We start from the raw sequence: 23,980 nt of genomic DNA, 5'->3' as shown, positions 1-23,980 counted from the left end.
CAGACATGTGAGTTCCTAAGTCAAAGTTATATGTTTTATTTTTGAGACAGGGTCTTATCATATAGCCCTATCTGGTGTGATACTTGCTGTGTAGATCAGGCTGACCTCAAACAGAGACCCACCTGCCTCTGTCTCCTGAGTGCTGAGATTAAAGCCGACCATATCTGGCTTGGTAGCATTGTTCAACTAAAAGACAGTTAATAGCAAAAGCAAAAACAAAAACAAACAAACAAACAAAAAACCTATAGCATTTCCTTAATAAGAAAGTCTGTATTTACTATATGTGAAGTTCTAATCTAGTATTTTCCAATTAAAGGGAAATTTTTTTCTAGTAAAGGCAGTTTATATTTTTAAATTGGTTGTTACTTCTAAGTTAGAATTTTAAAAGAAATTTTAAATAATTTTAATAAATTAATAATATGAAATTAAATTTAAATACATTTTTAAATTTTAAATAAATCATTCAAAATTTTAATTATTACCATGGGTTCAAGATGATGTTTCTATAGATGTTATATTGTCAAAAAATTAAATCAGAAAGCTAGTTTTGGAGATCAGGGCTAGAGAGTATCCCTAGCATACACAAGACTTTGAATTTTAAAACTGCAAGATATAAAAAGTTAAACCAAACTAATTAACATGTTCACCGCCTCAAGTACTTACATTTTCTTAATGAGAAATTCTTTCAAGTCTTTTTTTTTTTTTTAGAAATTTAGAAATACTAAGTACATTTACTCCCTGTGGTTACCATGCCCTGTGATTGACCTCTAAAGCTTTAATCCTAACTAGAACTTTACCCTTTACCAAAACCTGCCCTTTCCTGGTCCCTAACATCAGTGCCATACATACTGAGTCAACCTGAAAACTCGCAATTAGGGATGCCTGTCCTTTATCATTAGAAGGACTGAGGAGTAGACGAGAGAGGGCAGTGTATAGAGGAAGGAACATTGGATTAGGAATCAGATCACCTAGGAGCTGTTACAGCCCTGGATAGAATGTACCCAACTCACTAAATCTCAAGGTCCTTCTCTACTAAATAGAACTAAATTCAACTTACCTCCCAAGACCCACAGCATTGCTTAGGTAAGGTAAAGAATACATTGTACATTGTAAACTATGAGGTACTGTTGAGATATGAATCTAATTAGTGTTTAGTAAAAAAAACTTTCAATAAATCAATAAATGATATAAATGGACAAACAACCTTAAAATAATAGCTAATCTTTCTACCGTTTATTGAGATTCTATCATATGCCAGGCACTTACTTTATAAGCATCATGTAATTGAATTTTTACATTATGCCTAAGAAAAAAATAACTCAAAGAAGCAGATTTCAAAGCTCTGTCCAAAAATTTCTAATTCCTGGTAAATATTATGCCATTTCATAGGTGTGGAAGCTGAAACTATACAATGAAGTCATGTAACAAAGTTCACATAGCCAAAAAGTGGCAGAGCTAGAAATGAAACGTGGTGGGGCTGGCTTTGCTTTTATGTCTCACTGGCAACTTGGAAAGACAATTTACATGGAGAAAGACAGGAAGACTAATCAGAGGTGTGGGGAATGTATCCAGCCAGTAGAAGACTGAAGAAATTGATACATAGAAAACATATCAGTGCTTAGACTTTCTGGACACATGACTCTGTAGTTTTTCCTGTCTCCCTTTATCTTGCATGAGATAAATATTTGTTCTAATGCTGACATTTCTATTTATTTGTTGAGTTACACTGAATTTCTCCAGTCTGTGTTTTAGGTACTTCCTCTTTCAACTGAAGATTGTATTCTCTGTCTTCACAGATACATTGTGGTGATGAAATTAGAAGTGGTAATGAAGCCCTCAGAACAGCAGAAGCCATGCTGTTTGAGTTCATAATGCTGGGCTGCTTGGATCAATACCCAGAAAGTGTCTGCTTTTTAACTATCTACAACCTTTCAAAAATAAGTTTTTAGGCACATTTCTCTTTTTTTTTCTTATTTTTATTACATATTTTCCTCAATTACATTTCCAATGCTATCCCAAAAGTCCCCCATACCTTCCCCCCCACTCCCCTACCCACCCATTCCCACTTTTTGGCTCTGACGTTCCCCTGTACTGGGGCATAAAAAGTTTGCGTGTCCAATGGGCCTCTCTTTGCAGTGATGGCCTACTAGGCCATCTTTTGATACATATGCAGCTAGAGTCAAGAGCTCCGGGGTACTGGTTAGTTCATAATATTGTTGCACCTACAGGGTTGCAAATCTCTTTAGCTCCTTGGGTACTTTCTCTAGCTCCTCCATTGGGGGCCCTGTGATCCATCCAATAGCTGACTGTGAGCATCCACTTATGTGTTTGCTAGGCCCCGCCCTAGTCTCAAAAGAGACATCTATATCAGGGTCCTTTCAGCAAACGCTTGCTAGTGTATGCAATGGTGTCATCGTTTGGAGGCTAATTATGGGATGGATCCCTGGATATGGCAGTCTCTAGATGGTCCATCCTTTTGTCTCAGCTCCAAACTTTGTCTCTGTAACTCCTTCCAAAAATATGGAACGCTTCACGAATTTGCGTGTCATCATTGCACAGGGGCCATGCTAATCTTCTGTGTATCGTTCCAATTTTAGTATATGTGCTGCCAAAGCGAGCATACATTTCTCATTCTTAATATGAAAGAACTATACACTTTGTCACTCACAGTATAGTAGACATTTTGTTGGAACCATTACTGTGGTCCATTTACTACAGAGAAAATGTGTTCTGAGCCTTGGCTCTCACTTATCGTGATGTTGTAATATAAATAACCACTTACAAAGGTCTCTGAGTCAATCGCATGAGCTCTCTGAGCTGATTCCTCCACCTTTGGGGTGGTTGCAGGAATTAAATGTGGGAATGTGAGGAAAGGACATCCCATAGGGAAGGCCTCAGGACTGTAAGTCTCTTAGGTTTCTAGTTCTCTCCTGAGAAAGACTACCACGTCCTCTATTGGACCTGCCTCTAAATGCCAGTGTGTCAAGGATGAAACTACAGTGGCTTGTTGAGTCCTACCTTCCTTTCTGGAAGCGTGTTCTTTCTTCACCTCAGTATTTCCACACAGTAGAATCCACTCACCTGAAACTGTGTGGAAATGAGACCAAACACCAGAGAGGTTTTCTGTGGAATGAGTCGGTCTCATTTTGGACTTAGTTCCAAGATGAGTTGGGTCTGAGCTTTGCAGGAAGGGTAATAACTGATTTGAAAATTGTCTTTGACATTTTTATAGTTTGGTGATCTCTCTCTACAGCTTTACCACATTCAGTCCTATGAACACTGTAGAAAGAATTCTCCCCTGTAATCTTTGTACAGACCCTAAGATACAGATAGCAGCTCCATTTGCAAGTAAGACAAGAGAAGCTGAGAGGTGTTATATGTTATTGCCAGCCAGTGGCTGGGGATCCTTTTGCCTTACCCAGATAGCACAGCTAATGCTAGTCTCTGGCTGGACACTGCTTATCCGCAGCAATACAGGCTTCCTGCAAGGTCTCAGGTGAGGACTTTTAGACCTGAAGTGTTGTGTGGACCTGGAAAGTTGGTGTTCCTCAGCCCTTGGTTATGGCTGGTGTTACAGCTTCCAGGTAGAAGCCAATACTACAACTAGGCTAGAAAGCTAGGATCCTTTGTCCCTTAGCACTATCTCCATCCTTTCTAACCATCTCTCTGCTTCTGCCATCCGCTTCTCCTACCCTGAGTGCACTCAAACTGGCCAGCCTCTGCTTCTTCTGTTGTCAGTCAGCTGGCTGCATTCCTTTCCATAATTGTCAGCTCCATCTGCTAACAGCAGTCACTGCCACTGCCATCCCATTGCCACTGCTGTTGCCTCTCCTCTGTTCTATTCTCTTGTCTCTGCTGCTTCTTTCTTCTTGCTACCAGCTCGGCCAAAGTTGGCAAGAAAAAAACACTCTGAAGAAGCCTGTTATTATTGGGGTGATGTAACACCAGAAGGGCTGTACTGTGTGCACTGTAGAGTATCTTGCAAGCAATTCACTAAGTGAGCCTGAGGCAACCTGCTTGAATAGTCCAGTATGGGAGGTTCAGGCCAATGATAGCCATTTAGGTTGGACTGATCACAACCTTTCCTTTTAGCTCCAGTTACAACAGTCCTGCTAGATCACCAAGGAAATAAGTGCTCCTCCTGTGGCCAAAACAGACATTGTTGCAGGGTCATCTGCACACACACACACACACACACACACACACACACATTTTACATAATACTGCGTTTTCATATATTATACTTGGAGCATCCTCCTTTCCCCATCTTTTTCATGCTTCTGTTAGCAAAAGCTGGTACAAACTTGTTTCTAGTATCCTGAGTACAGTATTACTTCAGGAGCCAGAGCAATCAGCTGTTATCATCACATGTTCTCAAGGTGTCTGAGGGGTGCTCCAGCCTGGTGCTGACACAAGGATAGTTCAGCTAGCTCTTTGACTAATAGTTTTTTTCCTCCAGTCAGAGTAACAAAGAAGAGTTCTATAGATGCTAACTGGGGAACCAAATTGCCCCATCACCAGCATCTTTGCATGTTTACAGGGAAATGAACATTAGAAGGAGTGCTTACCATAAGAACTTACTGACAAGCAGTAATTTAACAGTGCTGTACCAGTGCTTACATTCACCCGGTCCCCCAGGAAGAGATCAGTGCTCCTCATTCATGTGTATAAATTATATTATATATAATAGTAACTGACAATTGAAATTCCAGCCCCTAAAGCATATGTTTTTTAATCCTAAGGCGGAAGTGTTTTCTTAAATACATTAGGAGTACTCAAGGTTACCCCTTGATTGATCAATTTCTTTTAGACTTCATAGAACTTATCATATAATTGTATTTACTCCAATGATATGTTATCATAAAAGGGCACAGAATAAAGTTAGCAGAGAAAAGGTATATGGGACCGAGTTGAAGAGAAACCAGATGCAGAGTCCTTTCCCGACGGACATAAATGGCATAGGGCTTAATTCCCCCAGCAACAATTTTAGTTAACATGTGCCATGTTGCTAGTCAGGGAAGTTTGGTGAAACTCTTTGCATAACCAAAAGCATCCATGGGATCCAACATGGATATATCAGTTTACACATAAGTTTTAGTTCTCAGTAGAGCAGCTCAGCTGCTGTTGCTTGCCATCGATGGATAACTTCGTGTTAACCCGAGCATCAAAGCTTGCTCATACCCTGCCTCTTCAGTCTCTCCTTCCAAAAACAATGCTTTCACTATTTTCAGTTAGGATTAGTCTGTTGACTCATTTGTGACACCAACTGTATTTGAGAATCATCTGTGAGTCAGTGGTGTCCTTGACAAGCTCTGCCTTGGTGAAGCTGACAGGGAGAAAGGATCTTTCCAACCCACAGAACCCCTGAGGGTGGGAGTCACTGGTGTGTGAAGTGGGGGGGGGGGGAGGACTCAATCCATGCTTCTGACCAACCAAAGACTGCAGAGCCCTCAAGGGATCTTGAAGGTATACGAGGTAAAGTAACTATTTCAGGAAAGCCCAGGAGAGTGCTGAACCAGAGCAAGTCTGCCTTTGTCCCTTCAGACTTGTTTAAAAATACAGTGACTTGGAATAATGGAGAATGATAACCAATGACTATGTCCTGTGTGTCTGTTATACTCCAAGCACTTCAAATATATTAGTTATCTAAAAGGTTTTGCCTTTATTTTGTACACAAAGACATAGAAGCTTAGAGAGCTAAAATTTCTCTAGGTTGTACAACACTAACACCTGTATTTGATTCTCAAATACATATCTCCTCATACTATGCTGAACATTGAGTGGAGTGGCTATTATGGATTATGTGTAAGTATGTTGATATATTTAAACCTTTCCAAAATTGTTTACTCTGCTTCAGAACTTAATTTTGTAAGGTGTTTGTGAAGCAGTGTAGCATTCAAAATTGCTGTTATCAGAAATAAGTAAAATGTGAAGGTTGTACATGTAATTCAGTCTGACTCTTGAGCCATAAGTAAAGAATCACTAGTTCTTCTCAGTTATTACAAGTGTCTCTGCAGACATGCATGCTTCACTCACTTAGAGTATGTGTGATAACACCACTGTAAACACAAACAACGGCCTACATACATATGCACAGATTAGCCTTTCCCAGATACTCACAGTTCCAGAATGCATTAGCACATGCACCTAACATGCCAAACCCTCTGGCCTCACTGCAGCTCTATCCCTAGCCTAGGCCACACCCTGCACCTCACCCCACATCTGGACCTCCCATCTTGAGTTTAATGCCTGAGTCTCGGGCCTGAATGTCATCTTGCTCTTTCCAAGTTTATTTTACTTTTATAGGTGGTTTTCTGTGAGGCTTTGTGTGACCTTCATACATACCTTCTATACATACCTCTGTTAGTTGTCCTTCATGCATGACTTCTGTGGGGCCTTGTATGATCAGACCTTTTTACATGCTTTCTATGAGGCCTTGTGTGAACAGACCTTCATACATGTCTTCTATGAGGCCTTGTGTTAGGAGAACTAAGGCTCTTCTAGTTAAGAGACTAAGACACAGAGAAAGCGTATAACTAAGACACTGAAGGCAGAAATGGTTATCTCAAGCTTACAGTCAGTTACAAACTGAAGGTGTGGATTTTTAAACAAACAGAAAAAGATACATATCAAAGTTGAAGTGACTTGGAATTATATCGAATTGGCCATTATTCCCTAGCAAGGTATATGACATATAGTGAACATGTAACTGGTTTAGTGTATATAAATATCTAAGAAGAATGGATAATTAGATTGTAACAAATGGTTGTAGATACTAGACTGGAACAAGGAAGATAAATGTGGTGAATCTCTAGGAGAGAAGCATTTATCTTTCTTATATTCCCTCAGGGCCTTCTTCCTATTACAGCTGTTACTACTGTGAGCTGTGATGAGCTTTGAACTACAGTGGGCTTTTTTCTTCTTTAAGTGTTGCGCTAGATGTTACTTAAAGGCAGATGCCTTGTTTACTGCTATAGTCCAGTGTCTACCAAGTTTCTTAAATGCTATATACACTAAACACGGTGGTGATGGTGCAAGCCTTTAATGCTAGCACTTGGGAGGCAGAAGCAGGCGGATTTATGTAAGTTTGAGGCCAGTCTGGTCTATAAAGTGAGTTCCAAGACAGCCAGTGTTACAAAGAAACCCTGTCTTGAAAACAAAGCAAAAAAAGGTCATAAACACTAAAGAAACACTTGTTTAGTTCATAAATGAGGAAAAGTATAGTGGTTGTACACATTTGCACACCTACATTATTGTTTGGTTTTGTCTTTTCCGTATCAGTGGACAAACTTGTGAACTCATGATGCCCTCGTGGCTAGAGGGGACTAGTTGGGAACTGTAATATAGTAACATCCACCCTCATTTTTTTCCTAGTTCTTTCCCTCTCTCCCTTGCTGTATAGCCACAAAAGTAGAAACCCCAGGCCTGTAGAGAAAAATCATGGTGTATATGGAGCTCAGATACCTGAAATGACCCATCTAGTGAAAGCTTTCAAGTGTCTTTTAACAGCAGTTGTCAGTCTCTGATTCTGGTATCTCTGGCAGGACATCTGAGTATGTGCTTTGGGAAAGGTGACTAAGCTGGGAGCAAGCATCTCAAGACAAAATGTTTTTTTCTTCCAGCCATGTGTCTGATCTCAAGCAAGCCATGAGCTTTTCTGGGTCATATTTTCCTCCTCTGAAATATAGATTTAAATAATGTTCTTCTAAAATCTCCTTTACACTTTGATACTATGATGCTACAATTAAATAGACTTTTTTTGAACCTAGATATTAATGATACTTAGTCCTGTAGCAACCATCTTCTGAGAAGTATAACAAAACCACTGGCTTCCTGGCCTTCCCAGCTTTAAGATCATCTTCTCTCCTTTTATATGAGAATATTTCCCTTCTTGGCAGTTTATGGAGACTTAAGCTTCTATTTACTGTAGCTGGAGGCTCTTATAAGCTGAGGCTTTGACAGTATTTCACATTTATTTATCTGAGCCAGAGCTTAGGATCAGGTAGCAGCTAAGTCATTTAAGGTTATTCAAATGCATTGAAAATGTTGCTTAATAATTCAGAACCAGTTTTCTCTGTTTAGAGTGTTAAGATTTTTAAAATCCTCTTAATTAGCCAATTCCAACAGTTTAAACAGAGAAGGGAAAAGCTCTCCCCTCTTAAAAGGGTAACTGATGCAGACTTCTTATTAGCTCCTGTGTCTGGACACGGGCTGAGGCTAGAGCAGAGCATCCAGAGCAAAGGGCCCTGCTGGAGTCAACTCTCTGTGCTCCCAATGGCATCCCAACAGCTCTGCCTGCCCATGGTGTGAGGTGAGTGGAAGTAGGTGCAGCAGTGCAGCTCCTCCAGATTCCATTTCTTTGGATTGGTGAGGCCCTGGGGAAGAAAGGAGAAACTTCACCCGGTCATTCCATTGCCAGACTTTCAACAAACATTTCTGGAATGGATACAGTTTCTAACAGTAAATTAGACACTGAGAATAGAGAGAGCCAATAAGATTTCATATATGCCCTCAGAATTCAGCTTAATGGGAGACAGACTCATAAATAATTGTAAAATGGCCTGAGAACCATAACATAACTCACTGTGAAACAGATCCTCTGAGCTGCATCCTTCAGAACTCCTCACCTCATTAAAGTGTAAGAGTGCTATTTGAACAAAGAACAATGTTGGTATTGCCAGTGCCTACATTCTAGAACAAACCCTAACCTTGCATCTGCCAGCTGACTTTGGCATCACCTCATTTGAAGAACATACAGGTAAAAGACAGGCTTGGTCACATGCAGAGCAATGCAGTAGAGAATGAATGTCTGTGGTTGCTATGTCACTAACTTGTGACCTAATCGATGAGACTGGAAACTGGTATGATTAGCTCTATTCCAGAAAAAAGAAAAGGGGGATTTAGGCTCTGTTGCAGGCCTGGTTTTGTAGAGGAGATGCCTTTTAAGTTGAACTTGAGAGATATATAGGTTAGAATGTTTGAAATTAGACAGGAAAGATAATCTAGGTAGAGGAAACAACATAGCCCAAGATTCTAGGAAGAAAAACCCAGTGACTATTTGGTCAGTAGCAAACAACTCTAATTGGCTGGAACATAAGACTGTGACATAGTAATATTTGAAGATCAGAATAATAAAAAAATGGTAGGACCAAGATACTATCACCGTTTCAAAAAGTATAGGTCTACATGTCATTTAATAATGTATCTCTTTGCTATATACTCTGAAATGTTGGTGTGAGCTTGCTTTCTGTTTCTTAGTACTACATAATATTCTCTAGTTTGGCACTGCATGCTACTTTATTAATAGTATATAATGCACAAGGTACCTTAAGTTGTTCTGTCTTCTCTACAAGACATTTGTGCAATGTTCAAGGGAAAGCAAACCATGGTGGTACTCACAGCTGTTCTCTAAAGTGGGACAACAATGTCAGCATCCTTACCAAGATAGAAGCTCGGAGATAAGAAAGACTTAGCTGAGGCCTCTCCCCAAACATTTTCATCTCTCATCGTAGTACTTTTCTTTAAGTCCAGGAATTTGGGAGGTCTAGTATTCTACAGACCTTCTGGACCAGCCTTCAAAGAATGCTCTGCACTCTTCATGGTTCCTGCCTTCCAGTTTCATAAGCTTTTGGGCAGATGAAGTGTAATATCAAAATAGCTCAGAGAAAGCCTTAGTAACATTTAAGATATTGAACGTGCTGCATCTGGTAACTAGAAATTTTAATGATCTCCTGCTGTTTTGGTAATTGGATAAGTAAATACATCAGAATAAATCACACCAGCAAGTCTTTTGTATGTCGTTAGGGACTCAACTCTTTTAACTCCTGTTCAAAGCTCCAGCTCTTGAGTGGTGCTTGTATGCAGAACTAAGAACACACTGGCTTGCACGGCCCTACTTGGGTATTAAAATGCATGCAAGATGCTCAGTCTCCCCCTAGCCACTCTGCTACTGAAAACACATTGAGCACACCACTAAATGGCCTCTCTCTGCAGCCAGGGGGAAGGTATTTTTCTGAAGTTTATGATACCTAGAAATTTATGTTCTATCTCCAAACTGCCTTCCTAGCTATGCCTACCATTAAAGGCCCCAACGAAGCTTGTCAGGAACACCAACACCCATTTACAAATTGGGGAAATGAAAGGCTGAGCCAAAAAAAAAGGATTGTCCTGTTTTAATAAATTGTTTAAGAACTATAAATAGAAGACTGACAGGATGGGAAGTTTTGTGCAACTCTCTTCCATATAGAAATGTGGAAGAGGGGCCCAGAGGGTCATGGTGTATTGAAAAATCTCTGGGGTGTTGGGCAATGCTGTCACCATTTTACAGATGAGAAATGTGTGTCTCCTCTTGTAAGAGATTATGACTTGTGCAAAAGATGTAGTGCCCCAATTTAAAATTCACTTGTTTCTTAATCTGTGCCTAATGGTGAGATTCTGGGGCAGTCAATAATTAGGATTTCTCAGAAGACTTTTAAGTTTACAGTTCTAAACCTAACCAGTATGTAGGTATCTTTTCCATTTCTCAGTGCCACAATCATTAATTAGTGTTGCCATCCAATCTAATCAGAGACATCCTAGAGACCTGTTATGAAGACCTGGCTGTCTGCTGGTATTGGCCTCTGAAGAGAGGCTTGTCCCCTAGATCAGTGTCTCCCTACCTCTTTCAAAGCACTACATACTTACTGAGGTAACTATACTGCCTTGAGCTGGCTCAGAATCAATCCAACGCTAGGGCTTCTGGCAGTCCCTAATGGCTGAAGAGATCAGTACTTATCACATCCGTAACCTAGGCGTGCCTCTAAAGATAATCTGTACCAGATTTCTATTCTATACCACAGAATGAAATGGAAGCTTTTGGATATGTCAGGTGATACGGATTCATGTGATGTTTACTAAGACAGACCCATGTGGTGTTTTGCTGAGGCAAGACCTGCAGGAGGACACTGTGTTTGGAGAAAGTAGAAATAGGATTCAGTGGACAGTGATGGCATGCTTGCATAACTAGCTTAGAAACGTTTCTTTGGTCTCTTGGCTGATCTTCATTTTATTGAGAGAGGCACAGCAGAGAATTTCTCTTGGCGTCTCAGCTGTTCCTGGTTGTTGCTGCTGACTTGTGCCAATTTGGTGGCAGAAGACTTGGCGGGTTTGTTTTTTTTGTTGTTTTTTGTTTGTTTGTTTGGTTGGTTGGTTGGTTGGTTGGTTAGATGTGCCACTGCTGCTAATTCGGTTTGTTGTCCTGATCTTATTGAACTGGATTGCTGGTATCTTGATAAACAGAGATTGAAATTGCCCCCAAGAAGCTACTTTTAAACAAGTCCACATCCCCTTTTCCTATTTACCATCTTTTCTCCTCTACCTTTGGACTGGGATAGAAGGGGGGCGGGATCAGAGTGTTTGAGAACCCTTATTAAAAGTCCTTATTAAAAGTAGGTTTTAGCCAGGTGGTGGTGATGCACGCCTTTAGGAGACAGAGGCAGGCAGATTTCTGAGTTCGAGGCCAGCCTGGTCTACAGAGTAAGTTACAGGACAGCCAGAATTACACAGAAAAGCCCTGTCTTGAAAAAACAAAAGTAGGTTTTAAAAAATCTAAACCTAGGAGCTGGAGAAATGGCTCAGTGGTTAAAAGCACTGACTGCTCTTCCAGAGATCCTGAGTTCAATTCCCAGCAACCACATGGTGGCTCACAACCATCTGTAATGGGATTCAATGTCCTCTTCTAGTGTGTATCTGAAGACATTGACAGTGTACTCACATATATAAAGTAAATAAATCTTAAAAAAAAAATCTAAACCTACAACAGAATCTGTGAACTTACCTACATTGTTTATGCTTCTGTGAACTCCAAGCTTATACACTGTTCTGTAAAGCAGAACTTCCACTTGTTTACTTGAAATTGTTCCTTCAGATCAAATGATTAACTTATCTCAGGGAGAGGAGGCCTGACTACCCTTTAGTATTGTTTTTGTGTTTTGTTTTGGGGGATTGTTTTTGGTTTTTGTTTATTTTTTAATGCTTAGTCTGCATACTTAGACTTTCTCCAGTTTTTAGAATGAAGAACCTCTCCTCCTCTTACCTTACCCTTGTTAGGATCTCCTCTCTTACCTTTGGGCTTTCCCATTAACATTGTCACTTAATAATGTAGTGACCAAAGCCACCACGAGGAACACTAAGGCCAGGAAAGGTGACCAAGGCATCCCTGACAAGATGCCAATTTTGGGGAATATTTTAACATTAATAAAAATATCAGTTTTTACCCTGTCCATATAAAAGAATATGAGGGTTATTTAAGAATTATGATAATCCCTTAATTAGATAATATGGAGATAATTAGCATAGTGTGTAGCACTTAGAAAGTGCCAAATAAAGAGCAACATAGGTTGAGACCTTATCTGGAAAAAGGAAAGGAAAGGGACTCCCATACAGATGTCAGAAGCCCTGACATAGCATAGTGCCTGCTCTTAGTCATCCATTTCACCTGGCCTAAGTCACTTGGCTTCTGAGTCTCAAGTTGCCCACCTGTGAAATGAAGGCCTAGAATGTTGGATACTTAAGGCCTTTTCTCAGCATAACATTTTGAGATTTCCAGTGTGGCAAGATGAGACTCTGTCACATTAGTATTTTCACAACAGAGTATTAATTTTAGAACAGGAACTGAATGAAGCCTAGGGAGGTCATAGGGGGGAAATGCATATAAAATTTCAAAGAAATTTGATATAGCTGAGAAAATTGATATAGCAAAGAAAAGCTCTGTTTGGCAGAGAACGTGTCCCATCTGTGCTAACATAAACGTTTTACAGAGTCAGTTTGCTAAAAGATGTTGTTTGAATGAGAGAATATACCCATTCAGGTTTCCCAGGTTCAGTAAAGAAAATATCAGGATGGTTGACATCCCTCTTCTAACTATAAAGTCAAACTGTACCTCTTATTTGAGAACACCCCCTCCTCCCACAAGGAATCCCAAAGTGTTCATTCTCTGTTGATTTAGAGAGTCAATAATTCAGTAAAGTCCCAGGTAAATGGCAAAAGACAAACTCAGATTGGGTTTTTGTATTCGTATTTTATAAACATTTCAGGACTTTTTTTTTTTAATGACCTTTGTCCCTTTGCCATTCTTAAAGTGAAAATCTTGTATCCTGGAAGCTTGATTAAGAATAAACTCTGGGTCATCTCTTTCAACTTCTTTCTCCGTTTATATACTCAATATCTCTAGCCATAGAATCTAGGAACTCCGAAGATTCCAAAGCTAAATTCCCTTGACTCACAATCTGCCCTTAATAGCTTTGGTGTTTTAGACAATCTGCTCTGTAACTTACTTTCCTCATAAAATAAGGATAATCATTCTACCAACATTGGAGGACTATTATAAAAATTAGTTTAAAAATGCAGAGTATGTCATTGATTACCTGGTTTGAAATAAATGTTCAGAAAATGTTAGTTCTTACCATCATCTGTAGATATGCCTGTGTTTGGATGTCTCTAACTGCAACAGATTTCCCTCTTCCCTCCCAAGTCAGTCTGTTCATAAGTTGGTTTGCCAAACTTGACTTTAAAACTTTAGTCTCTGTAACAGTGGACAAGGTAGCCTTGGTGACCTTATCTACAAGATGGCACCAGTACCAATTTCACAAGGCCATCCTGAGGACTAGTTAAGAGACTACATATAAATCTAGAATGGCAGCTATATGGACCCAGCTCACAGGAGATGCTCACTAAGTGATGCTTGCTTCTGTGGTGGTGACTGAAGACAAGAAGATAAATACCAAAACGAGGAAGAAAAAAAGCAGGGACCACTATTAGCCATGTTCGTACCTGCTGCTTCTCTGAAGAGTTCTGTTTCCCATGATCTTTACCTCACCATCCTGGCTCTCTGTACTGGAGCCTTACCAAACACTTGTCTTCTGCTTGTCAGATTTGAGAGACTCAAGGCCAGCACAGCTCAGCTCCTCTCCTACAGCAACAGCAGCACCACTTCCTTGCACTTTACCTCTCCTCACACAGTTCCCTTGTCCTCTGCTGTTTATTAGGAAACATAGCCTAACTTTCCTCCCTAGCAGGAGAGCCCTCCTTACATGCTTCATGCCTTTAGAATGAGGCCAAGAGTACTGCAGAGTATTCTCACAGTGTGGCCACTAGCTAACTACTGGGGAGAAGCCTTCCCCTAATTTCCCCTCATTTACAAGATCATATAATAATCAAAATGGAATACTTAGCATATCCAGTACCCCATTGAGGTAACATTTCTTTGTAATGAGATTAAATTTTTTTTTCTATATCACATACTTGAGTCCCAGAACATGGAGAAACCCAGCTGGTCCTCAGCTGGAAGCTTCATTCCTAGTGGCTCTCGTAGTGCTGCGGAATTCTGGCTCTGCTGGAAGAGGAAGGTCATCTTCAGTCTCACCTAGCAGTAAACCCTGCAGTCTGCATTGGACACCTGCCTGGCATTACATTCCCACTAGTGCAAAGGGACCACTGATGTTTTGACAGTCCTCTCAAGGCCCGCGGATCTATGAGGAAGATGGAGGATAAAGATTATAAAAGCTAGAGATGTTGGATAACTCCAAAGCATCAGTGCTTTCTGGATACAACAGTGCAGATGCATAGACAGTATGCACAAGACCTAAGCTAAATCAAGCCAAACAAAATCCCAGTGTGGAGGACGGGAGATGGACACAAAGTCCCCGAGCTGACCACTGTCATTTGATTGTTACTGGGAAAGGGAAGGCCTGTTTTCTTTAATAGTTTGACACCTGATAGATGGACCACAATACAGGGCAGGCCCCATGCAGGGGTGGCCAGCAGTACAAACTGGATGTGGCGAGCTGGTGGGGAGCAGGGAGCACATGCACACAGCACTGAATGGGCATTTGGGGAAGGGAAAGAGAGATCACTAGGGTCAAAATACATTCCATGAAGTTCTCAAAAGAATTGATAAAAACAATATTTTTAAAAGCCAAATGTAAAAAGCAATTTTTCTTCTGGTTATTTAGAACTATATAATACACTATTGTTAAAAATATAGGCACATTATGGGCAATAGAATACCAAAGGGCTATTTTTATTTTTCATTTTTTTAAAATTAATTTAGTAACAGTGGGACTCATTTATTCTCTTTTTGTTTTAATTTATTTTTTTACTTTCATTTAATCTCTTAACCTTATGTTTTCATCTGCAAAATAGGGATAACACTAGTTATGAGACTAGCATTTAAAACAAATGACATTAAAAAGAAAAAAAAAAGACTTTGTATGTTTTACAGTGTATTCTTCTGTATCCTCATTAACACTGGCCCAAAAGCATTGCTTAGTTCAGGAACTCTTCTACAGGGTAGGCGGAGTGGCAACTACAATATTAAAAGCCCGGTTCTCGGCATGCTCACTTGGGAGGCAGAGGCAGTTAGATTGTTGGGAGCTCGAGGCTAGTCTGTTCTACATAGCAGTTCCACTTACTAGCTATGTGGCCTTGAACAAATTTTCAGCCTTTCTAAGCCTATTTCCTGGCCTGTCAAATGGAAATAACAATACTTAGCCCAAGATCATTGTAAAGATTAAGTAAGTTGCTGAGTGTGGTGGCACACGCCTTTAATCCGCACTTGGGAGGCAGAGGCAGGTGAATTTCTGAATTCAAGGCCAGCCTGGTCTACAGAGTGAGTTCCAGGACAGCCAGGACTACACAGAGAAGCTCTGTCTCAAAAAAACAAACAAACAAATAAACAAACAAAAAAGATTAAATAAGTTAATATAGTACTAAGCAAATGGATTAAAAAAGAAAGAAAAATAAGACTGGATAGTAAAAAAAATAAACAAACTTAAGAGTGTGGCCTCACATGGGCTCTCTGAAAGAGTATGTTCCAACAGAGCTGTGCGTATTTCAAAGCAGTACACTGACTAGAAAGGCTAGAACTGTTACTGAGCAGTGGCCTAACACAAACACAGTGGGGGGGGGGGGGGTCACTCTCACTGGTTTGGGATGGTACCAGAGGCTTCTTTAACATTGTTTCACGTAGCTATCACATTACCTACAAAGGAGAAATTATGATTCCTACATCACATATAGGAAAATGGACTCTGTAGTTGTTTACCTTCTTCTGGATCCTAGATAGAATTTAGGCTTTCATCACTCACTCACTCACTCACTCACTCACTCACTCACTCACACACTCACAGCCCCTCCCCCTCCTATAGTGGGTTTCTGTAGCCCTGGCTGGCCTGGAATTCACAAGGATCTACCTCCCTCTACCTTCGGGTGTGCTGGGATTAAAGACCTGTGCCACTACCACCGGGCTGACACTGTAAACAGACTCCTTCTAACTTAAACAAGTGGCAGCTACACTGAAATTCAGTTTCTTACCTCTGCAAACTTGCATGGTGGTTGTTTTATGGACTAATTAAGAAATGGATTCGAAGTGCCTGGCTTGTAATATATGTCCAAGAAATTGTTGATTGTTTTTTCAGTGACAACTAGAATTTTAACTAAGAGTTTATGAATCTCTTACCTTGCACATCTACCACTGTAGTAGGGTGCCACGTAGGCCTGATGCTCCAGTCTCCCAGCCTGTTTTGCTTCCTAACAGATCTTCCTGCCTGTTCTCCCAGCTTTGCCACTAGTGTAGTTTCTGGTTTCTCCCAATAAGCATCATATTTACAAACCACAAATAACAAAGTAGAAGATGCTGAAAGAGTTCTGGCATGTTAATTAAGAACAATAGCAGAAGCAGCTGGGCAGAAAATGCCAAAGAGTCTGAAGCAGAGGCAGCATAGCTCTGTTTGTTGACAGAAGCCAGTGCAGTATTGTACGTTAATTGGGGAAGTAGGTAAACATTTGCCAGCAGCTCGCCCTCCCTGCGCATTGGAAGACAGACAGCAGGCTAGGCCCTCCCTTCCACCTTGCCTGCCCATCTGCCCAGCACCCAAGAGATAATAAATAGTAGGGCAAGATTTATAAGCAGAAAAAATTCTAGGGGTAGATATATATCCTTAAAGACCCTCCTGGGCATACTAAGTTTCTGTCTGGATACACTAAAGAGAGTGTTTCCCTATATCAGCTTACTAGTCTGTCTCTGACACCCAGCCCTGGTCCCCGGGGCCTCCCCTTCTCTAGCTGGAAAAAGAAAGCAGAGTCATCTCATTATGAGTGGCTTGAGTTGAGCAGACAAATTGCCTGCCCATACTATTTACCCAAGGTCCCTAAGCTCATATAAATAGCAGAGCAGTGGCTTCAGGTATAGCTAGAAAGCATCTCGCCATCCATTGCATACCCAGAGCAGCCCGTTGCCCACACATCCATCTCCCTTTACAGTTGCTCTCATACCCAGCATATCCTGTTGATCTACACCATACTAGACACTGTGCTAATTATGTTCTTTCTCATTTAATCTTCATCAGTCCTGTAAGTCACAAAGCTGATAGCCTACACCACTGTGACTTAAACCAGAGTCTCCCTATTTTCAAATCCTATATCCCTTCTATTAACCTAGTATTTTTCAGCCTTTCAGAACTCATGACCCCTTTTAGTGAATGTTTTGTTTTTTTTTCTCTTAGGTTTATAAACCTTCTCACATGCCATCTCTGCCTTGGCTTAGGGAGGGCAAATATCTAATTAAGATCTCATGTAACATAGCCCATGGTATCAAGATCTCTTCTACCTTTTACACTTAAGTAGTTGAGTGTGTGTGTGTGTGTGTGTGTGTGTGTGTGTGTGTGTGTGTGTATGTGTGTGTGTGTGTCTCATCTTTCCAAACTACATATACCCCCAATCAGGAGATTGTGATATTCTGTAGTTTGCTACATGTAATTTTAGTGGAAGGACCTAGCTCTTGTCCTTCTAAAGGTTTAGTTGTTGCTCCAACAAGCAGAGAGGTTAACCAACTAGAGGTCTCAGGTATGCGATCACCCACTTTAACCAGATGGACCCTCCTGTGTCATTCCCAAAAGCACAAGACCTCTCCAGGAAGTGGCTGAATCTTAGCCTTGAAGTCAGTACTAACTTCGCTACTTGACGAAAGTGCAGAATGGCCTTTCTGAGAGCCCTGGTCTCCTCAGAGAACATGCCAGCAGCAACAGCAGCACCCAGGATGATTGTAGGATCAGATGGGCTACTTTGCATGTGCTCGTGCCTGTGTGTGGAAGACTGAAGTTGATGTGCTTGTTCCAGACTTCTGAAGGTGTGTTTCTTTCTTTTCAGGTAACTCAGCTAGACCCCAATAAGTCATTATTGGAGGTAAACTTGTTCCCTCAAGAAACCCTTTTCCTTCAAGCAAAAGAGTAAACATGACTGAGAGGTGGAAGCAGCCACTCCTGACGAGCCAGCGGCACGTGTCAAGAGATGGGATCCTCACCAATCCACCTACCTGCTCATGTCACTCAGTTCAATGTCACACTTCTGCCTCTTGCAAGATTGCTGGAAAAAAGTAATAAACATAGCTACTTAAAATTTCCCCATCCATGAGTATATGTTCCCCGCTCTTCATGACGGAATGCCACAACTCCATTGCCCTCTCCTGATGCCTGACTAGTGTTCTGTTGTGTGTGAGTGGCCCCAGGGGAACTTAACCTCTGTGCTACCCATCTTTCCCTCATTGTCCAAGACATCAGGATGCTGTGTATCTGATATGTCTCATTGAGCCAGGGCTCATACCCTCTGCCTTTACCTTTCTATAACTGCACTTAAGTTTATCACCTAATTCTAAAAGGCAAAGTGAAAAAAAGTCAAATGGGACATTTTGGGTCTGAACATCAGACATTTTGGGGTAGAGGGTAGAGGAGTGTGTCATACATCTGACTCCTTTACTAAGATGTAAGATTTTTGTTAGTAGACTAATTTGATATGTATCCAAGGTATTTATATACTTCTGTCATGCGCTCCATATTCCATCTTGGAGGGGTTTGTTTGTTTGTTTGTTTCATTGCAGCTTGGGAAACTATTCAAGTATAGAGTGTGTTGAGATCGCACAGAGAATGCTGGTACCATTGTAGGCCAGGTGTGGCAAGCTGCTCTTCAGCTTATTGAGGCACTAGGCACTTCCTAGATACCTGCTCCCACACTGCTCGTGTCTCCATGGACACGACACAGTTTCCCTGCCTTTTCTTCCTCAACAGCTTTATACATCTGGACCTAGTCACATGGTGGGGTGTCTGTTTGTTTGTTTGTTTTTGTTTTTCACTTTAGGCTTTAGAGACCAGAGCTCATTATGTAGCTCAGGGGTGTGGCCTCAAACCTTCAGTAATCTGCTTTACTCTCCAAGTGCCAAGATTCCAGGCATGCCCCACAATACCTGGCCAGCGTCTGGTGTTTTAAACACCTTGTCCATTGCCAAAATCTAATCAGCTGTCCCATGGGCTTTCCTGCATTAAGGGACTTGCTCTATGATTTTATTTCTGAATATTTTAATATTAGATTTTGAATTTATATCCCAAATAAAAGGAATCTCATTCTTTGGCTAAAAATTCAGACTTCATATATTTAAGAGAGCAAATGTGGGGGCTTAACCTATAATACATGTGTTGCCAGAATTGATACATAGTAATCTTGGGTTTGATTTAGTAGAAGTGCACTTTGTTAATCTATGGATTTAAGGTTTGAGGTAGTTCATGAGAATATAATTTATATCTTCACAGCCTTTTAGTCCTGAAATGTTCTTTATGGTGGTTTTGTGTCATCTCCAGTCTTTATCCTAAGAGCTGACCTACCAGTCTGGTTATTTTGTAAGTGTGTTAGGCGTGTTTCCCTGGGACCATTATGGGGCTCTAAGAAGACTTACCCAAAGCTGGGGATGTGTCTGGTTACTTTTTCCTCTACTCAGAAAGTATTGGCCAAGAAAGTTCACCTGTTTTCCTCTGATGCTCAGCCATGAACATACCCTGAAAACTTCTCTAAGAGATTGTTCCCAATACCACTACACTTTATCTGCCAACTGACTGAAAAGGGAGCTCACTGTGGGGGGAGTTCCTCCTAAGCAATTCCTCTCCAGCGCTGTTCCTTCCTTCCCAATCGAGTGGCACCACAAGATGTCATTTCTGAAGCTGCAGCTGTACTAGGGCACCAGCTCTTCTTTTTCCAGCCAGACTGTGTTCTATAGCTGCTGTGAGAAGCCACAGTCCTGAACTCAAACCACAGTCAAAAACAGCAGCCAGGGTGTGGGCAGGGGTTTGAGAGTGCTCTCAGAGTTCTCATGTCTAAACTGTCCCTCTGAATGGAATTTGGCTTCACTACAGGGTTTCCTACGATTCCTGTTTACTTCTGTATACCAACATATAGCCTTTACTCTGAAACCAATTTCATAACAGTTATTAAATGTTATTTGAATGTGTGTGAAGTTGAAAAGCCCTTTTTGAACCCTCAGTCAAAATTCTCAGTCTAACCTCCTCAGCCTCCTGAATTCCTATCTTCTGGCCCTGTTACTGTTTGCTCCTGGCAGTCTGGTCGACTGAGCTACCATCTCTTGCAAGCACAGAACTAAAGTGACTCTCTATCACTACAGAATCAGCAGTGTCACATACAAGCCTCCCTTGGGCTGTTCACCAGCCTCCATACACAGTGAGGTCATCAATATATCTGCTCCACACTCCCTGCCCTGCTACTTCCAGTGACCTCCAGGATACCCTGTCATCCCTCATTCTATGTCACTGCCCTCTGTTCTTGGATTATCATTTGTGTCTTTGAAGAATTTGTGTAGAAGGTTGAGGAAGCAATGCCAGTTTCCCATTGCCCCTGAGTTTTTATGAGCCATACAGATACGTGTTCATCTGAGGCAAAAGTGTTCTCAGCCTGCATTGAATGGGAGCATTCTTGTGGAGGCTTTCTCATGCAAGGGCATGAGAGTTAAGGTTTTGTTTAGTTAATGGAATTAAAAACATTACATCTGTAGTTGCATTACAGCTAGATATGCTCACCTGGGTATGCCAGGCAGCAGGCTAGTTTTCAGAGACTGTAAAGCTCTGTTATGTTTCCTCATGAATGCAGGAGTCTTACTTGTCTCCATTTACGACATTGCTGACTGACACACTTCTCTCCATTCCATTCAGCTGCCTAGTTCAAGATCCCATGGAAGGATAGGACATAAAGTCCTAATTCAGTCCAGAAGCAACTTACTTAGGCATTTCTGTGTAACCCTTCACATTCATTTCTCATGGGATCATCTTAAATTCTTAAGAGGCCTTCCCATGTGTGTGCACTTTAGCCCCAGCTCTGTATGACCAGTAGGTGAGTAAACCCTCAGTTCACTTCGCCTTCCAGAATCCTGATCAGTCCACTGCTTTGACCAAGCCAGAGATAATATTCTGTTTTACATAAGATGCTCAAAAGGCTATGACTTGCCTAATGTCCCCAACATCTTAGTAAAAGAATCAAGACTCAAGTCCTAGCCTCTTGCTTTTCAATGTTCTGTAGATTATCTAAATTCACCCCAGGCATAGCTCTTAAAATCCTCTTTTGTGTGCAGAAGTTAAGTGTGTGTTCTTCTGGAAAGAGAATTTCTGTTCATTGGATTCTTCGTAGGATCTGTTAACCAGCAAAATCAAAGGCTACCATTTGCATCAAGCCAACAATATCAGACTGATTGGGATGGTGAAGCTGCGTGGTTTTCTATTATCAAGCCACATTTTGTATCTAAAAGAAGCCCTCAGGAATGATTAGATGTTACCAGTCAGCTCTCTTGCCTTGAACCTCCCTGTGTATTTAGTATCTCTTGCTCTTCTCAAATAATCAGCTTTAGAAGACAATGAGTCCTTACCACTCACACTGCTCCCCTCCACTGAAAAGTCTGTTGTTTGGAACAGGGTTTCACTGTTTAACCCTGGCTGGCCAGGAACTCACAGATCTAACTGCCTCTGCCTCTGCTGAGATAAAGGTGTGCAGTACCACACCCAGTTTCTATTACATTTTGAAAGTTTGGTTGTAATTACAATGAAAAGAAGCCTAGCCTTTTTTCACCTCTTAACTCTTTCACGATTTGTCAGTTGTGGTCCTGGTTCTGCCATGTAATAGAGTGTGCATTTAACCCGTCTTCTGGAGCCATATTGCCTGGGAGCAAGTAGCAACTCCATACACTAGCTAGCACTATGTCTTGGGGAGGTTACCTCACCTTCCTGGGTCACAGCTATAAAAAAGGGAAATGTTAACAATAACTTGTTCATAAAATCTTAGGAGATTTCAGTGCATTCGTGCAAAGCAGTTGGAACAGCTATCATCTGCCCTGCAGACCCAGAGGATTATAATAGTGTATGGTGGCCATGAGAAGTGGCAGTTTATGGGGAAAGACATGGAAGAATGAATAAAAAGAAATTCAGGAGGTTCCATATTTTAGAGCCCTAGGAAAGAACTCAGTACATTGCACGACAACCCTCTGTGTATAGATGTTCTCAACTTCCTACTTCCTTCGGACAGCAAAGAAATGTCAAAGCAATCGTCGAAAGCCCCATACACATTAAGGGGCAGAACAGAGTTCTGCCCCGACCCCCTTGGACACCCCACCCCCAATTCCTGCATGTCTGCAACAATGCAATGCAGCCTCAAGGGAAGCACAGCCACACTACCAAGACTACTAAGGAAGGCTGGGTGCTAAAGAGGAAGTCATGGTTTCAGTTCTGTTGTTACAAGGAAATGTGTCAAAAGCCGGGATTTAAATGATATTTAATGCACATGGGACCCTCAAATCCATTCATTGATCCTTTATCCCACCACAGCCCTTTCCCTCAGAGTTTAATTGTTCATTAAGATTATAAAACTATTATAATTATTAGAACATGCTAATTGGTTCCCATTCTCCAATCTTCTCTTCTACACCCTTCTCCACTTTCTACACCTTTCACCACTTTCTACCACTGCCAGAAAGTTCTCAAACACTTACCTCGCCTTGTCATCCTCTTTGCATCTGCCCCTCAAATGCTTCCCTGTGCCCTCCAAATAAAACCCTTATTTTTTGGTTTGGAGTTCAGGCCCTGTCATCTACCCTGCCTCCTTTCTCACCTGCATCTCCAGTCTTGCCCTCAACACATTCTGATGTGAGCAATTTTCCTGGATATGTCAGCTTTCTGTCATCTTTGGCCATACATAGGACTGCCTTCATGGACCCTACCAGCCTCCATCCTTCACTCCCCATGTAGACTTGGCCTCCTGCATATAACCTTGACCACTGCCTCACCCCTCACACCACAGGTCAAATGTCTGTGCTGTGAGTCTTCAGCCTGGTGCTGCCCTTTCACAGTGCTGCATCTTTCTGAACCATAATTCAGTTCATGGCCTCTGTCTTAGTTAGGGTTTACTGCTGTGAACAGACATCACGACCAAGGCAACTTTTTTTTTTTTTTTTTTTTTTTTGATTTTTTGAGACAGGGTTTCTCTGTATAGCCCTGGCTGTCCTGGAACTCACTTTGTAGACCAAGCGGGCCTTGAACTCAGAAATCCGCCCGCCTCTGCCTCCCGAGTGTTGGGATTAAAGGTGTGCGCCACCACTCCTGGGGTAAGGATATTTAATTGGGGCTGGCTTACAAGTTCTGAGGTTCAGCCCATTATCATCAAGGCAAGTGGATGGCAGCATCCAGGCAGTCATGGTTCAGGAGGAGCTGAGAGTTCTACATCTTCATCTGAAGGCCACTATGAGAAGACTAGCTTCCAAACAGCTAGGATGAGGGTCTTATAGCTCACACAGTGACACCTTCTCCAAGGCCACACCTAATAGTGCCACTCCCTGGGCCAACCTTATTCAAACCATCACAGCCTCCTGCCTCAGGTTGTAAAGCCCTCAAAAGACTAGAATTACTTCATATCCTCAAGACCTAGCAAAATGGCCAGCAAACAACACACTGTAGCTGTAAATATGTTGACAATTTGCATGAGATACCTGCATCAAAACTACTAAAAGATGGTCACTAACTCATCTAGTAATTTTGAAAAGCCAAGAAAGTATATCTTGATCTTTATTTCCAGAGCCAGCCGAGTCTGGCACATTGTAGGTGAATACCCAGTGGTTACTGAAGCAAAG

The 23,980-nt window shown here is 41.4% G+C and overlaps 1 protein-coding gene and 1 non-coding gene across 2 annotated transcripts in view; one reads left to right on the top strand and one right to left on the bottom strand.

The window, feature by feature from the left end:
* Nucleotides 1-18,436, top strand: part of Faf1 (Fas associated factor 1) — a 298,892-nt gene extending 280,456 nt beyond the window's left edge. The window contains exon 19 of the mRNA XM_021160394.2: nucleotides 18,184-18,436. Within this exon, the coding sequence (XP_021016053.1) occupies nucleotides 18,184-18,267 (84 nt within the window). The 3' untranslated portion in view covers nucleotides 18,268-18,436. The remainder of the gene's footprint in view (nucleotides 1-18,183) is intronic.
* Nucleotides 2,515-2,621, bottom strand: LOC115031077 (U6 spliceosomal RNA). Its single transcript, XR_003836642.1, has one exon. It is a non-coding gene; the product is annotated as a U6 spliceosomal RNA (small nuclear RNA).
* Nucleotides 18,437-23,980: the final 5,544 nt, after the last annotated feature.

This window comes from Mus caroli, unplaced genomic scaffold (genome assembly GCF_978045245.1).
Source record: "Mus caroli unplaced genomic scaffold, Mus_caroli_1 scaffold_6, whole genome shotgun sequence".
NCBI classification, from domain to species: Eukaryota; Metazoa; Chordata; class Mammalia; order Rodentia; family Muridae; genus Mus; species Mus caroli.
Note: the sequence above shows the minus strand (reverse complement) of the source record. Positions and strands in the feature narration are given on the sequence as shown.